This window comes from Calypte anna, chromosome 10 (assembly GCF_003957555.1).
Source record: "Calypte anna isolate BGI_N300 chromosome 10, bCalAnn1_v1.p, whole genome shotgun sequence".
Classification (NCBI taxonomy): Eukaryota; Metazoa; Chordata; class Aves; order Apodiformes; family Trochilidae; genus Calypte; species Calypte anna.
In genome coordinates, this window is record NC_044256.1 from 2,788,601 (window position 1) to 2,805,248 (window position 16,648).

Sequence of the window (16,648 nt, forward strand, 5' to 3'; positions counted from 1 at the left end):
CCCCCCCGGTATCTCCATCCCAGTGCCTTCATCCCCCTCCAGGTGTCCGTAACAACCCCCTCTCCCCCCAGCGCCCGCACCCCCCGCACCCCCGCATCTCCCCAGTAACTTTGGGGGGGGGGATGGGGGAGCGGGGCACCCCGGCTCGTTCCCCTCGCACCTCCCCGTGGGGGATCTCCCCGCCTTCCTCTGCCTTCCCTCCAGCTCCTCCTCCTCCTCTTCCTCCCCGAAGCAGAGCCGGGAAACGAAAGTGTCCGGGAATCGCTGCCGGCTCCCAGCTCTGCCATGCCCGACACCCCCCCGGCCCCACAGCCGCCCAGCCCTGGCCCCCCAGCAGGTAACGGGAGGGGAGAGGAGGGGTCGCCGCTTCTTTGGAGGTGCAAAACCTGGCCCAGGGTCACCGCAGAAAGGGAGCCACCTCCTTCGGGAGGTAGGGGCCATTTTTAGGGTGCTCAACCTCTGTATGGGGAGGGCTCTGCTTGATTTCGGAGAGCTCCTGCCTGCGCTGCCGGGTGGGGGGGGGGGGAGGGCCGGGGGGGTGGCAGGTTTGGGGACAAGGCTTGGGGTGTTTTCAGCAGCCCAGGAGGTTTCCCAGGAAGGGCAGGGCTGTCGCTAGGCCCGCTCCTCCCTCTCCTCCGCGCTCAGGGCGATGGCAGCAAAAGCGAAAGCAAAGGCGCTTTGTGCCCACACCCCCCCCCCCCCCGGGCCCCTCTCCAACACTAAAATCAGAAACTAACACTAAAATCCGAGAGAAGGAAGAGGTTGGGGAGGGGGGACGAGAGCACCGAGGGTCCCACACCGAGGGTCCCACACCGAGGGCAGGACGGAGCATAATCCTTTGCAGGCAGCAGAGAAATGTCGAAGGAGAACCCTTCCCCTTGCCAGGATGCAGCCACCCCCTGGCCCCACGGGAGCCCCATGCCCACCCCGGCTGTCCCTTCTTTCCCTGTGGCAGGGTGGACACCGTGGGTTGCCTGTGTGGCCTCCCCACGAGGGGGGGAAACAGGACAGTCAGGTCTCCCACTCCCCAATACTTACCTTTCACCATATCCCACCCAGATGGAGACGGTGCTGCTGCCCCCCTGGAGATGGGACCCCGGCCAGACTGCCCCCCAAGCTCTCCTCCACCCCGGCAGCCCAGGGAGCAGGATGATTTGGAGTTCATCCTCTGCGAGGGCTGCCGGCGGGAATCTCCCCACCTCAAGCTCCTCACCTGCCTCCACACCTTGTGCCTTGACTGCCTGAGTGAGAACAAGCCCGTCGGGCAGTGCCCTGTGTGCTGGACACCCATCCCTCAGGCCAACGGCATCCCCACCATGGACAACCTCCTCTTTGCCAACCTGCAAGCCAGGCTGAAGGTCTACAGGAAGATCAACCGTGGCGAGGGGCCCGGCTGCAGCCGGTGTGAGAGGAACGTGGCAGCGGTGTGGTGCCCTGAGTGTGAAGATTTCCTCTGTGCCAAGTGCTTTGAGGACCACCAGTGGTTCTTCAAGAAGAAGAACCACGAGGCCAAGAGGGTGGAGGACCTGCGTTCCGAGTCAGCCCACTGTTTCCTGGAAAGCACCAGGAAGTCATGCAGCCTCTTCTGTTCCACTCCGGGTCACGCCAGCAAGGACTTTGTGTCCAGGTGAGTGGTACCCAGGTCCCATCCTCCTCCAGGACTGGGCCCCTCAGTTTAGGAAGGATATCGAGATCCTGAAGCAGGTCCAAAGGAGGCAACTGGGCTGGTGAAGGGACTCGAGCACAGATCCTATGAGGAAAGGCTGAGGGAGCTGGGGGTGTTGAGGCTGGAGAAGAGGAGGCTCAGGGGAGACCTCATCACTCTCTCCAACTCCCTGAAAGGAGGTTGGAGCCAGGGAGGGGTTGGTCTCTTTTCCCAGGCAACTCTCAGCAAGACAAGAGGGCAGGGTCTCAAGTTGTGCCAGGGGAGGTTTAGGTTGGAGATTAGAAAGAATTTCTTTCTGGAGAGGGTGATCAGGCATTGGAATGGGCTGCCCAGGGAAGTAGTGGATTCTCCGTGTCTGGAGATATTTCCAAAGAGCCTGGATGTGGCACTGAGTGCCATGGGCTGGGAACCACAGGGGGAGTGGATCAAGGGTTGGACTGGATGATGTCTGAGGTCCCTTCCAACCCAGCCCATTCTGTGATTCTATGAAGGAGGGAATAGCTAAGGGGGTTTCATCACCTGCCTCAGGTGAGGGAGAGCTGCCACCCTGGCAAGACTCCAGGCTGTAGCACGGTGTGTTACGGAGCTGGCAGATCCCCAAGAGCAGGGTGTGGAGCACAGGCGGGTTGAACACAGCTTGACACCCACATCTGCAGGCAGCCATGTCAGGCCAAGCCCTTTCCTGCCCCATGCCTCAGTTTCTCCCCTTGGTTCAACTCCTCAGCCGCCCTCTGGGGAGGGTGCCCGGTGCTTTTCGGCCCCTTCTGAAGGGCGCTCATTTTTTTTGTTTGTTTGTTTGTTTTTTTTTCCTCCGGGCAGCATCTACTGCCGGCAGTGCCAGCGGGCACTGTGCTGCTCCTGCGCGCTGCTGGACGGCCCGCACACCTTCTGCGACATCGGCAGCGAGAGCCAGCGCAGGCGGGAGGAGCTGGACAGCCTGGCCCGGCAGCTGGGCCCCGGGAGAAGCAGCTTGGAGGGCAGGCACCGGGTGCTGCGGGAGGAGGCCGCCCGGTTGGAGCGGGAGCAGCAGGAGATGCGGGAGCTGATCCGGCAGCGGGTGGAGGAGCTGGTGCGGGCGCTGCGGCGGGAGGAAGAGGAGCTGGTGCGGGCGGTGGAGAGGAGGCAGGAGCAGGGCCGGCAGGAGCTGGAGCGGGAGCTGCGGCGTCTGGAGGGAGCGCTGAAGCGGATGGAGGCAGGCGAGAGGCTGGTGGAGAAGCTGAGCCTGTACGGCACGGCCCAGGAGGTGATGGACATGCAGCCCTTCATCAAAGCCTCGCTGGAGGAGCTGCAGCGGCTGGAGCCGGCGGAGCTGGCCCGGGAGAGAGTGCAGCCCGGGGACTTGGGAGAGTGCAGGGCACGGCTGCAGGCACTGGTGGAGCGGGTGATGGGACGGGCAGGTGAGGAGGAGCAGGGGGATGGAGGAGAGGGAGGAGTGGAGGGAGGAGAAGGGGAAGGGGAAGTAGGAGAAGGGGAAGGAGAAGTGGAGGGAGGAGTGGCGGGAGGAGAAGGTGAAGGAGGAGAAGGGGAAGGAGAAGTGGAGGGAGGAGTGAAGGGGGAGTGGAGGGAGGAGTGGAAGGGGAGGAGGAGAAGGGGAGGAGGAGAAGAGAGGAGGAGAGAGGAGGAGGAGGAAGAGCAAGGAGGAAGTGCGAGGAGGAGGAGGGAGGGAAGAGAAGGGAGGAAGAGGGAGGAGGAAGGAGAAGGAGGAAGAAGGAGGAGGAAGGAGGAAAGAGGAGGAGGGAGGGAGGGAGGAGTGGAAAGAGGAGTGGAAGGAGGAGAAGGGGAAGAAGGAGAAGGAGAAGAGAAGGAGAAGGAGAAGGAGAAGGAGAAGGAGAAGGAGAAGGAGAAGGAGAAGGAGAAGGAGAAGGAGAAGGAGAAGGAGAAGGAGAAGGAGAAGGAGAAGGAGAAGGAGGAGAAGGGGAAGGGAAAGGGGAAGGGGAAGGAGGAGAAGGGGAAGGGGGAGTGAAGGGAGGAGTGGAAGGAGGAGTGGAAGGGGAGGAGGAGAAGGGGAGGAGGAAGAGGAAGGAGGAAGGGGAAGGAGGAAGAGCAAGGAGGAGGAGGGAGGGGGAGGGAGGAGAAGGGAGGAAGCAGAGAGGAAGGAGGAGGAAGAGGGAAGAGGGAGGAGTAAGGAGGAGAAGGAAGGAGGAGGAGGAGGGAGGAAGGAGGTGGAAGGAGGTGGACTTGCCCTGGGGATGGAGCCAGCCCCCCGGCAGGCAGCAGGGTCTTGGGCCAGCTCAGAAAGCCATCACCCAGCTCTGGGTCCTGCGGGGTTCCAGAGCCCCCTCCCTGCAGCAGAATGAGCCCACATTCCCTCCTGTAGGGTGCTTGGTCCCTGGGCTGAGATTTGCTCATTTGTTTTTGTGGCAGACCCCCCCTTTATTCTCCCACCCCCCTGGCAGGCTCTGATGATGCTGATCTGTGGGTGTCCAGAGTCTCCTAGACTCCTTGGACCATGCTAAACCAAAAGACTGGGATCAGAGGTGCTGGGCAGGTTTTTCCCAGGCTGGGGGGAAGCTGTGGAGGCTCTGCTTGAGGATTGCAGCCCTGCCCCCTCCTTTGCAGGTACCAATTCCCAAGCTGCCCCTGTGGTTGAGGTGGCCCTGGAGAATGACCAGGTGAGATATCTGTGTTTTGTCCTGCTGCTCCACCCTGTGGGAGGGGTCCCCCATTACCCCAGATGTGGCTTCCTACCTTGCAAGCACTCCCCAAGGGGCTGCCTTCCCCTCCCCACCCCCTTATGCCCATTGATGGGCAGAGCAGCCTCCTGGAGAGCCATGGTTTTCCACATCCCAGGCATGTTCCTACACTATCCTGGTAGGAATTTTGTTTTGTTTTGTTTTGCTTTTTTGTTTTTGGGGTTTCTTTTGGTTGGCTGGTTGGTTTGGGGGTTTTTTTTGTTTGTTTTTTTTTTATTGCCAAACTCCCAGAACTCAAGCACAATCCTTGAGCTGGGCTGAGGCTCTGCCTTCTGCTCAATGTCCCCCCAGCCCTGCAGAGGAGTCAGTCAGTGGCCTTGAAGTTCACCCTAATGCTGCTCTGTGCTCTTTCTGCAGCAAGAGGAGGTCATCCAGCCCACCTTCACCATCAGCCTCAGGGACATGCACACCAGCCCGGTAAGAACCGTCCCAGGCAAGCAGGAGCTTCAGGGACCAGGAGGTACCAACCTGGCACCTTACATCCCCCTGTGCCCTCCTCTCTCCAGACCCCCTCCAGGCACATCTCACCCAAACGTCTGAAGCTGGAGTCTGACAACAGGCCTGGCCCCAGCAATCCCAGTTCAAACCAGTGGGATGGCAGAACAGGGCCTGGCACCCCCACGCTGAGGAGGAACTGCAGCAGCACCCCTGCCACCAACAGCCACAGTGATGATGCAGGTGGGGACCAGGGACGTGGCTCTCATTACCCCATCTCCCCCAGCCTCTGAGCATCCCCCCTGCAGGACAGAGCCTTGGCCAAGCCCCCCTGGGTCAGAGAAGCAGAGGGTGGGAGTTGGTTCCAGGGGGTGAACACGAGAGCAGTGCTTGGGGCTGGATATGGATACCCCCTCCCTCAGCTCCATGTCCTGCATCTGAGGTGGGCAAACCCAAACCTAAGGAAGAGGAGAGCACTGGGGCAAGAGTGCAGGAAGACTCCCCTGCCTCCTGCTCCAGGAGCTCTGGATTTTCCTGGAGTAAGCCTCACAATTTTTAGCAAAACACACTTTCCTCCACAAGCTCACCCAACCCCTCTCCAGCATCCCACAGTGAGGGGTCCCTGGGCTCACCTCTGCAGGGGGGAGGACAAAATGCATCTTCTGGAGAGGCTGGTACTGGGTCCATGGGGTGAAGCAGCAGTGGAGAGGTTGTCCTTACCTTGGGGTACATCTGAGAGTACCTAAGGGCTGGTAGAAGCACGGTTCATGGTCCTGGTAGAAGCATTTACCCTCTGCTGCAAAAGAATTCAGGGGAGAAGATCAGTCCTCCCAGGGGAAAACTGGTATGATGCAAAAATCCATGTCTTGAAGCTTCAACACCCTCTTCTTCCTTCCGCAGAAGACACCAGCATCATCATCAGCTCAGAGGACAGTGAGGAAGACACAGTGGTGAGTGTAACATCAGAGCACCCTCCTTGCTGAGCCCCATTGCAGGCAGAAGAGGCAGCTGCAGCCCCTCATTCCTGGGGTGCCCTTCTCTTCCCTTCAGCCGTGCTCCCACCTGAGCCTTCTCCCTGCCTAGCAGCACTCAGATACTTGCTTGTGGCTTTCTCTTCTGTTTTAATTGCTCCAAGGAGGCAGGGCATCTGGGCCATCCCAAATCTAGTCCTCCTGAGACCTTCGCTGGGATTTTCTGGCATTCTGGAGAGCCGCCTGGCTTTGCTCTGAGGTGGGATCCCACACCAGCCGATCCCCCAACATCAACCTTTCCACTCAGTCCCTCTTCCTTTCCACCTCACTGGGAAGGTTGTTCTCAGCTTTGACCAAAAAAGAAAAAAAAATCTATTTTAATTTAAAAATCAAGTTTGTGAGCTGAAGGTACCACCCATGCTCGGAGAGTTCATCAGTCCTGTACCAACAGGCTGAGAAGCTCCAGGGAGCCACCAGAGGACCTAGAGACCATCTGAGCATCCACGAGGGGTCATTCCTGAGCTCCTTGCAGTGACATTTCCCAGTCCTGATGCTGCAAAACTGCTGTGGCAACCAAATGGCCCTGGCCCAGGTGGTTGGATGGTGCCTGCTGGGATCCCCCTTCCCTAGCAGGGAATCCCTTTGGGACTGGAGGTGAGGGAGGGTGATTTGGGATTGGGGGTGGTGGTGGTTTTCCAGCATGGCTTAATGAAGGGTTAACAGCCCCTTTTTATGTATAATCTAACACAGAAGCTCTTGTTCCTTAATAAAGCTGTTTCCAGATTAAATCCCAGCCCACTTACTGCCTTCTTTATTCTGTTTTCCCTTCGCTGGTTTTCCTTGCTCTCCTGAGTCCTATCTTAAACATCCACAACAACAAAAAAACCCAAACCAACCAAAACAACAAAAGTGAAAGAGCTGTGGGGCTAAGAGCCTGTCCCCACTCCTTGCTAGTGCCCAAAGATCTCAACACTGGGGGGTTTGGGGACCTTAGCTGCTTGCTGTGGGGTCCTTCCCTGGGACCTGTGTCACAGTGTGGGGTTAAGGGTGCAGCAAATGCACAGGCTGGAAAAAAGAGAGGTTCTGGGGGCGTAGTCACCTCACCCACAGTCAGGGGAGATGGTTTCACTCAACCTTTGGGGAGCCCTGCTGTAGGCACAGCAGCCTGGAGGCTGGCTCCAGGCCTGGCTGGCTCTGAGCCTGGAGAGGCACCAAGCATCTTCCTGGCCTGGTTCCATCTCCTTTTCCTCCAAAGGTCACATGGATCCAGCAGCATCTCCCGAGGTTGCTTTGAACCCATTCATGAGCTGAGGGTTAGGATTAGGGTCATGAGATGAGTGGAAAGACACAGTGTGTCCCTGGACCTGTGTGTTGTGTCCCTCTGGGCACTGCCAGGCTCCCACCCCACGCTTAAGAGGAGGAGTTGCATTGAGGGCTCTGCTCTTGCTCACTTGGCCCACACCCTCCCTGCTTTTGGGCTCTCAACAGGGCTCCCCATGGCCAACCCACTCCTGAGACACAACACACACCCCACCCAGCCCAGGCGTGGCCAAAACATCAAGTCCTGTGTGTTTCAGGGTGTTCTGCACCACCAGCTCCTTGCCTATGGCCAAGGGTGCTCTTCGTGCCTCCCCAGCCAGGTCGAAGCAGGCAGGTGGGACTTGGTTCCCTTCTCCACTCTCTTGCAGGCCTTCAGCAAGCCCCACGACAGCGAGAAGCCCTCCAGCCCCCCCTGGTCCGAGAGTGGCACATCACCCCATCACAGCACTGGCTCCACCAGTCCCTGGGACGTCATGCCGGAGCTGAGCACCTTGGTGTTCCTCAGCTTGAAGGTTGACCAGAAAAGTGAGCATTGCCTTTCCTGGGCTTAGGGGCCTGGGCAGCAGAGCTGGGGAGCCCCAAATCCTCATTCCAGGCTGGTCCTTTTCCCTCTGCAGCCCAGCACATCACGGAGGTGGCAGCAACCAGCGGAGAGCACACCTTCAAGATGCTGATTCAGACCCCTGAGTCGGTGCTGGCACTACTCTCCCAGGGTGTCACCATGGAGGTGGGGATGCAGAACCTCCTCTGGTATCTCTCCTCGGTCCCCAGGCCCATCCTCATCGTTAATAACTTCTGGGGGCCGGAGCTGCTGGCTCTCTTTAGAGCCCTGGATGCCACAGGCAGGAAAGTGGACTTCTGCCACCTGGTGAGTGGTTATGTGGACATGTTGTCCTTGATCAAGGAAAAACTGCCCCGGGCCCCTTCCTACAAGCTGAAGGACCTGGTGCAAGAGCACCTGGAGCAGCAGGTGGGTGTGGGCAGCACTCTGGCCAGAGCCAAGGCCTTGCAGAAGCTGTGGTGGGTGCTGGGGTTCCCTGCCCAGCCCGAGGCAGGGATGCTGCTCACCCACTGTGCTCTGCAGAGCTACAGCATGCTGCAGCCCGTCGTGCAGAAGAGGCTGCTCACCAGGAGGGCAGCCAAAATCCTGGCCCGTCACCACCTCATCTTCTGGAAGCTGAAAGAGGTGCAAGGGCAGCGTGGGTGACATGAGCTGGGCTAGCCATGTCCCTTCTGTGCCACCCCAGGGCTGCAGGGATGCTCTCCGGAGGTGCTCGCAGCAGCCTCAAAATGGGACCCACAAACCCTCCCCCATCCCAGCAGGGGGAGAGGAAAAAGGTTCGGGACCCCGGGTCAGCTCTAGAGGGGAGAAAGCACCCGATCAAATGAATAAATATCTTTTAAAATAAATGAGGGGAGGAACCACCCAATCAAATGAATAAATATCTTTTAAATAAATGAGGGGAGGAACCACTCGATCAAATTAATAAATATCTTTTAAAAATAAATGAGGGGAGGAACCACCCAATCAAATTAATAAATATATTTAAAATAAATGAGAGGAGGAACCACCCAATCAAATTAATAAATATCTTTTAAAATAAATGAGGGGAGGAACCACCCAATCAAAATAGTAAATCTCTTTTAAAAATAAATGAGGAGGGAAATCACCCGATCAAATGAATAAATATATTTTAAAAATAAATGAAACACCACAGCCCAGCGTCACTTACCGGCGTGTCCCCATCCCGGCAGGTACCTTACCGTGTCCCCCCCCCCCCACCCCTCTCCGCAACCACCTCGCAGCCTGGATGTGACTCTCCGTGCCAGTCAGATGGTGGCAGCGATGTCCCCAAGCGAGGCAGTAAGGGACACAGGCCACCAGGTGTCCTCTGTGTACAGCCACACACGGGCTGGGTCTGGGGCACCCACTTGTGTGCGACCGTCTCCACTCTTCTCTCTCCCCCGCAGGCACACGCATCGCTGGAGCCCACCCGTGATCCCCCGTGAACCGAGGGGGGGGTGGGGGGGGTGGGTACCCAGACCATCACCGGGGCGCCTGACCTGCTGGATTTGGGCACGGGTAGTGTGGGGAGGTCATGCTGTGTGAATAAACCCTCGGGGGGGACTGAAACTGGGGGGGAAATGGGCAAGGAAGGGACGTGGGAGGACCTCCTCCTTCTCCTCCTTGGGAGGATGTGAAGGGAGCTACCAGCCTTGGAAAACTGGGAGGAAATGGGGGGGAAATGGGATTTCCCCCCCCCCCCATCTTTTGTGAGCATCCCCCAAGAACTCAGTGGCCCGGAGGGAGCCATGGACCTATAGGAGGGGATCTTGGCCAGCAAGGGGGTCGGGATGGGGGGGTTGGTGCCCATCCTGCCCCCCTGGTGACTGAAGTCCTGCTAGGGTCAGGAAAAACCCAGCACCCTGCAGCAGGTTCTGGGGAGCCATGCCAAAGGACATCCCCCCCACACACACCTCCCACCCCCTCTCTCTGGCTTTGCCTTGTCACCAAATGCCCCTCCTCACTCCCCCCCCCTGAGATTCTCCAGTGTCTAATAAAGGAGCAGGCTGTAGAAAGGACCCATCCGGAGGAGAGCAACCCCCATCTGTCTGCTGTCACCTGCCTCATCAAACCCTTGTACAACAATAGAGAAGTCAATGGGCTGCAGGAACCAGATGAGTTGTTTTCTGGGCCCTGAGCTGCTGTAAAGCTCATTCATCCTGCTGGGAAAGGGCTGAGTGCTGCAGGGGGAGCACAACTACAGCCCTGGAGAAAAGGGAATCCCTGCAGGGAGAAGCCTGCCCAAAGATCCCACACCAGCTTCCACCTCCAGCTTCTACACCCCAGCAGGGTGGAACAGCCCTGCTGAGACCCCACAACCACCCTCCTCCAAGCCAGAGGTCTAAGGAAGACTCAGACTATCTCTCTAGGTTATTTTTTCTTTTAAGAGCGATAAATAACTATAGAGAATTAAGCACATCTCTTGAAATGATATATAATATGCTGCTTGCTGGATTGGCTCTTATTAATAATGCATTGCTCAATCTAAACCATTCATAAAATTACTCCCTGCTAGCCCCAGGCAAAGTGCTTTGGGACTTAGGAGGGGGAAAAAAAATAATAAAAAAAAAAGGCAACAAGGAGCAGCATAAATCCTTTCTGTTTACAAAAATGGATTTCTTCTCCCAACAATCAGGCAAAACTAATTAGAGCCAAAGGCCAGTTCCTCTGCATTTGATTATGGGCTGTGAGATGGCCCAGGTTGGCTGGTGTAAATCCAAGCTTCTACCCTGAGGAGCCTGAGAAAGCTGAGCCAGATTCTCTCACAGAAAAAAAAAAATCTCAGCCTGCAAACATCCAAGCAGGTTTGGACCCCAAGAACAACCAAGAGCAAGGGTGGAAGGGTCAGGACTATTAAATATTTGGAGGGAAAGCTGAGGGAAGCCTTGTCTAAATGGAAGGAAAGCTGAGGGAAGCCTTGTTTAGATGGAAGGAGAAGCCATGGGGTGCTCCCAGAGTGGTACCTGATCTTGGAGGAGCTGGCTTGAGGCTGGAAGGAAGAAGAGAGCCCAAAGAGGAAGGAGGGCAGCCCTCTCCTCCTTAAACAGGAAATGCCCACCTGGTGTGGTGAGAGCTCCTCCCTCAGGCACCAGCTGGAGATTAAGGGTGTAAATCAGGAAGCCTGGCTTGACTGCAGTGGTGGTGTAGTGGTTGCCCTGGCTGGGAGGCTCTCCTCACCTCTACTGGAGGGAGCTGTGGCCCCAAAGCTGCCATGTGCAATGTCAGCTGTGGACCTGTCTCTCACCTTCTGTCTGCCATATGGGGACCCTTGAGGTGTCTGGGGCTGAGCAGGAGACTGACAGCCCCAGAAACAGCTCTTTCATCCATCCATCCATCCATCCATCCATCCATCCATCCATCTCTTCATCTCTCCATCCATCCATCCATCCATCCCTCCATCCTCCATCCATCATCCATCCATCCATCCATCCATGCATCCATCCATCCATCCATCTATCCATTCATTTCTCCACCCACCCATCCCTCCATTCCTCCCTCCCTTCATCCTCCACCATCCTCTCTTGGAGCTCTCATCTGAGGGGACTGAGAAGCCACCACAGCTCATTGTTGTTATTCCCTGTGCTCAACCCATGGGAAACTGAGGCATAAGTGGTGACACACAAGTGGTGACCTCTGGGGAGGGGTGAGTGGGGAGATGATGGATGGATGGATGGATGGTGTAAGCCATGTTGTGCTGCATCATGCTGTGATTGCCTCCTCGGTGTGTAGGTTAAGACCTTGCCCTGAGGAGCTGGAAGAGAGCTGTGTTATCCATCCTGTCCCATGTGCCTCATGCCCTGACCCATTTCTAGCATGATTTGCTGCCTCCACTGCTCCTGAAGCACTGCCACTGTATCTAGGACACTTGGGTCTCTTCTTCTTGCATGATGAATGAAGGAGCACAGCCAAGCCAGAACACAAACATCTTCTCCATGTTGGCCACATCCTCGGGGCATTTTAACCCACTGCCATGCTCCCCAAAGCAGCTCTGCAGACCCTGTGTCTCCCAGCCATACAGCCCCATGACAACACAGGGAACCTGGGACATGCCCTAACCTGAGAGACAGCAGAAAGGGGGGAGGAGCACTTATATGGGCTGCTTGGAGAGCCTGAGCCCCCCAGATGCTGCCCTGCTGCCCGTGGGCCCCCCTGACACTGGGCTGGGCTGAGGCTGGTGTCCCATTGGCAGGCAGAGAGTGAGCAAAATAGGGGAGGGGGAGGCAGGTACGGGGTGGGAAAACCTATAAAACACAACACCCAAATGTCTGATGCTATAATTCCCTGAGCTGTGAATCACTGGTGCTTGGGAGAGTGATCCAGCATGGCTGAGGGCATGCTTGGACCACCAGCCAGCCACGGGGACAGGAAGGGCCTGAGGCACAGCAAGGCCCCAAAGATGCTGAGAGCACCTGGGGTGGCTCACACCAGGGAGGGAGACACAGAAGAGGCATCTGCACCGGATCAGAAGTGATGCCTTCCTGCTCTTTGACCCTCCTGTAGCCCCCACAAAGGGAGGTGGCTTTGTCCATCTGCTCAGGATGATCCCCTGGACCATGGCCAGGGATCTCTGGGGGTTGGGCCAGGGAGCACAGTGACAACCATGGTGTAGCATGGACAGACAAAACGCAGCACTCACACGGCCCTGGTTCCCTTCCACGGAAATGAAGCTGGTTTTTTGCTGGCCACACATCACCCAAGCTCCTCACCCACCCTCTAAGGTTCAGCCCCCAGACAGTAAGGTTAAAGGGAAACTGAGGCATGCCTGAGGTCAACCTGTTTGGCTCCCGGGCAGCAAGCATCAGGGTCCTTCCTGATAGGGTGGAGGTGGTGACAGCGAGGATAAGAAATGACATTTTCCTGTCAAGCTGCTGCCCTCCCCTCCATCCCTCCCACCCACCCCCTCGTCCTTGGGAGAACACGCCCATTCCCGCAGCCTCAGGCCCCCCCCGGTGCAAGGTCACCGGGCTTTTACTCCCCCTGACAGCAAGCAGGGAGGAGGTCAGACCCCCCCCTAAAGCCCCCGGGATGTGCCCAGCCCCCGCGGTGGGGGGGGGGATATGTAGCCGCAGGGCCTTGTCTGTCGGGACAGAGTTATCGGGAGGACCGGACTGAGCCACCCGAAACCACGTGGGACCCACCCGAGCACCCCCCCACCCTCCCGAGCCCCCGGCAACTCCCGGGCGCAGTGGTCGAGGGGGGGTGAGATGGAGGGATGCAGGGGGGGGGCCAGGAGGGGATGGCGGGAGGCAGGAATCGATCCCGCTCACAAAATCAATGAATTCTCGGGTTTCTCATGGCGAGGGGCAGGGCCGGGGGCCGAAGGGGGGAGAACAGACCCCCATGTCGAAGCCAAACTGCGGAGGTGAGGGGGGCGGCTTCGCGCTGCTTTAAGGGGCTTAAACCTGCTGGAGGAAGATGAGGGAGAGAGGCCCCTTCCCGGGAGCCCCCGGCAGCCCCCCTGTAACACCTCCCTCCCACCCCACCCGCTCATCTCCGCTCAAATTCTTGCACCCAGCGCCCGAATCAGCTTCGACGGGACGGGCTGGGCCGGTGGCAAACGAGGGCACACCGAGAGGGGAAAAGGCGGGGGTGGGGAAGGTCCAGCCCCGGGGGGAAGGGGGGTGTGTGTCACCGGGAGAGCTGGGTTGGGTCCCAATCCCCCCCCGTTTCACCAGCCCCGGGGGGAGCCGGGTCCGCGATCTGTCCCGACGGCATCCCGGTCCCTCCGGGGATGGGGGAAGCAGCGAGGGAGGCGATCGGGAGGGACGGCGGGGAGGCTGGCTCATGGCTGCTGTCAAGTGTGGGTGAGTTGGTCTCGTTACTCTGCGGGGAGGGCGTTTATTATGGTTATTTATTTAATATTTTTTTTTTATGGAGGTTGGTTTGGGGTTTTTTTTGGGTTTTTGGTTTTTGGTTTTTTTTTTGTTCGTTTTTGACGGGGTGGGTACCGTGCCCGCCCCCGGCTTCGTCTCCGCCGGAGGCTGAAGAGCGGCGGCGCTGGGTGGGTGGGTGGGATGGGAAAGGGGTGGTGAGGAGGGAGGGGGCAGCAGAGCGGAGGGGGAGGCTGGCAGAAATGCTAATTCCTCCCTTCGCTCCCGCCTCGGCAGCCCAGTGCCCGCACGGCCCCGCTCCGCTCCGCAGCTCAGCCCGGAGACGTGCGGGGTTTGGGGTGAGGGGGCGTGCGTGTTCCCCCCTCTCCCCAGCTCCTCACCCTCCTGTCCGGTCCCGTCGGTGGAAGCTCCTCCGGTGTCGCAGGAGGATGCGGAGGATCGGTACCGGCGGGGAGAAGGGCTGCGCGCTGCTCAACGCCACATAGGAGCGGGTAAGGTGGGGGGGTCACCCCCGGTGCGGAGGCGGGACACACACACACACACACACACACACGGTAAGGATGGGTCGGGGGAGAGAGGAAAATCGAGAAAATAGAGAAGGAAGGAAGGAAAGAGAGACTGGGAAGGGAAGGAGAAAAGTGGGGAGAGAAACGGAGAAAAGGATGGAAGAAGGAAGAAAGAAAAAAGAAAAGCAAAAGGAAGAACAGAAAAAGTCGAAATGAAAGCAGAGAAGAAAACGGGATTTAATATTTTGGGGAGCGGGAGCATGGGGGGGAGGGAGGGAAAGCGCAAACAAGACAAGAAAGAGAGAGTAAGAAGGGTGGGGAGAGAAGAGGGGAAAGGGAGGAAAACGGGAGAGAGGAGGGGAAAGGGAGGAAAACGGGGGAGAGGAGGGGAAGGGGAAAGAGGGGATGAGAAGGGGCTAAGGGGCAGCTGCTGGAGGGGTGGGAGGGGCGGGCACAGACAATGGGACGCAGCCCCGCTGCCGCCTCTCCGGGCGGGGACCGGGAGCAGGAGCCCTGAGAGCCCCCTGTGTCCCTTGGCAGGGGGAGATGGCCCCGCTGGTGTCCCTGTGGCTGGTGGCCCTGCTCGGCCTGGCCCGGGCGTGCCCCGAGCCCTGCGCCTGCGTGGACAAGTACGCCCACCAGTTTGCTGACTGTGCCTATAAGGACCTCCAAGTGGTGCCCACGGGGTTGCCCTCCAACGTGACCACCCTCAGCCTCTCGGCCAACAAGATCACCTCTCTGCAGCAGCGTTCCTTCCTGGAGGTGACCCAGGTCACCTCCCTCTGGCTGGCACACAATGAAATCCGCTCCATCGAGCCCGGCACCTTTGCCGTCCTGGTGCAACTGAAAAATCTCGACATCAGCCACAACCAGATTGTGGATTTCCCCTGGCAGGACCTCTACAACCTCAGCGCTCTCCAGCTGCTCAAGATGAACAATAACCACATGGCCCTGGTGCCTCAGGGGGCTTTCCACACCCTGAAGGATCTCCGGTCCCTCCGCATCAACAACAACAAGTTCACCTCCCTGGCAGAGGGGATCTTCGACTCGCTCAGTTCCCTCTCCCACCTGCAGATCTACAACAACCCCTTTGATTGCTCCTGCAAGCTCCAGTGGTTGAAGAAGTGGATGGAGAGCACTCTCATCTCCATCCCCGAGAAGGACTCCATCACTTGTGCCCTCCCGGAGCAGCTCCGAGGAGTGCCGGTGGGGAAGATCCCCGAGGTGCAGTGCACCTCCCCTACCCTGCAGCTCACCTACTACCCCAACCTGGACACCACGGAGCTCTTTGATGGCTTCACCCTGACGCTGCACTGTGCCGTGACGGGGACACCAGTGCCCGAAGTGAGCTGGAAGATACGCACCTCCAGCCAAACCCTGGAGCTCAACGGGAACCCCAAGGAGAACGCTGGGAAGGACGTCCCGAAACAGGACCCTGAGCGCTTCATGGTCTTCAAGAACGGCACCCTGGTCATTCCCCACCTGAGCAAGAGGGAAGAAGGCACCTATACCTGCCTGGCTACCAACGAAATGGGGAGCAACCAGACCTCAGTCAACGTGGCTGTGGCAGGCACTCAGAAATACCCGCTGCAGCCCGGGAGGGACCCGCTGGGGGGCAAAGCACAGCCAGGTGACAAGAAGCCTGGGGCCAAGGGAGCAAAGAACAGCGTGCTCACGCCGGACGAGAGGAACAAATTCTTTGGTCCCACCCGGCAGAGCCGACCATCCTTGGTGGCTGGGACAGAGTCCACAGGAGATGAACAAGTCCCTTTCCAGCTTCCTCCCTTTGAGAAGAAGTGTGGCTCCACACAAACCAGAAAGTACATCTCCAACCACGCCTTTAACCAGAGTGGGGACTTCAAGCAGCACACGTTCGACCTGGGGGTGATTGCCTTAGATGTGTCAGAGCGTGATGCCCGGGTGCAGCTCACACCCACCTACACTCAGCCCGAGAAGGTCCACCTTAGGATGCTCTACCTGTGCCAGGAGAGCGGCCAGGGCCACGCCTTAGTCCAGTGGTCCAAGATCGAGGAAGGGGTGAACTCGTACTGGTTCCAGGGCTTGAACCCTGGCACCAACTACTCCGTGTGTCTCACCTACTTGGGAGAGGACTGCCAGGTCCAAGTGGTCTTCACCACCAAAAAAGAGATCCCCTCGCTCATCATCATCGTGGTTGTGAGTATCTTCTTGCTGGTGCTGGCCACCTTACCCTTGATGGGAGCCACGTGGTGCCACCTTCTCTCCAAGTACCAAGGGAAAACCTACAAGCTCATAATGAAGGCCCAGAACCCAGACCAGATGGAGAAGCACATGGCTGCCGACTTCGACCCCCGCGCCTCCTACCTGGAGTCGGAGAAGAACTACAACCCCAGCGAGGTGGGGGAAGCAGACGTGGAGGAAGAAGACGACGAAGACGAGGAGGATGAGGAAGGAAGCAGGAGGAGGAGGAGGAGGGAAGCCGAAGGGGCTGCGGAGCTGGAGCGAGAGGAGAGCGTGGCAGCCAGCTCCATGGTGGAATCACAATCCAAAGCCAACGGCGAGGAGTTCGAGGTCCGCTCCGAGTACAGCGACAAGCTGCCGCTGGGTGCTGAAGCCGTCACCATCTCCCAAGAAATCAACGGCAACTACCGGCAGCGTCCGGTAGTTGAGCGTCCCCGCTGA

General features: G+C 58.3%; 2 protein-coding genes across 5 annotated transcripts; both read left to right on the top strand.

The window, feature by feature from the left end:
* Positions 1-232: 232 nt before the first annotated feature.
* Positions 233-8,561, top strand: PML (promyelocytic leukemia). 4 transcript variants are annotated; one of them, XM_030457185.1, is made up of 9 exons: positions 233-430; positions 1,060-1,627; positions 2,486-3,063; positions 4,226-4,278; positions 4,717-4,776; positions 4,866-5,037; positions 5,695-5,744; positions 7,454-7,610; positions 7,703-8,561. In XM_030457185.1, the coding sequence occupies exons 1-9, from the start codon at positions 286-288 to the stop codon at positions 8,290-8,292; spliced, it is 2,373 nt and encodes a 790-aa protein (XP_030313045.1). In that variant the 5' UTR covers positions 233-285; the 3' UTR covers positions 8,293-8,561. The 4 variants fall into 4 exon arrangements, with proteins under 4 accessions (XP_030313045.1, XP_030313046.1, XP_030313049.1 ...); XM_030457186.1 differs by having other exon boundaries at positions 233-337; XM_030457189.1 differs by lacking the exons at positions 7,454-7,610; positions 7,703-8,561 and adding exons at positions 5,930-6,024; positions 6,217-6,542.
* Positions 8,562-14,533: 5,972 nt separating this feature from the next.
* On the top strand, positions 14,534-16,648 carry ISLR2 (immunoglobulin superfamily containing leucine rich repeat 2). The gene has a single exon (XM_030457286.1). The coding sequence runs from the start codon at positions 14,534-14,536 to the stop codon at positions 16,646-16,648; it is 2,115 nt and encodes a 704-aa protein (XP_030313146.1).

Excerpts from the sequence above, each read along its gene's own strand:
- ISLR2 (XM_030457286.1), top strand. The coding sequence starts at position 14,534 with ATGGCCCCGCTGGTGTCCCTGTGGCTGGTGGCCCTGCTCGGCCTGGCC.
- PML (XM_030457185.1), top strand. The coding sequence starts at position 286 with ATGCCCGACACCCCCCCGGCCCCACAGCCGCCCAGCCCTGGCCCCCCA. Across the intron at positions 3,064-4,225 it reads GCGGGTGATGGGACGGGCAG|GTACCAATTCCCAAGCTGCC; the intron begins GTGAGGAGGAGC and ends CCTCCTTTGCAG. Across the intron at positions 5,745-7,453 it reads ACAGTGAGGAAGACACAGTG|GCCTTCAGCAAGCCCCACGA; the intron begins GTGAGTGTAACA and ends ACTCTCTTGCAG.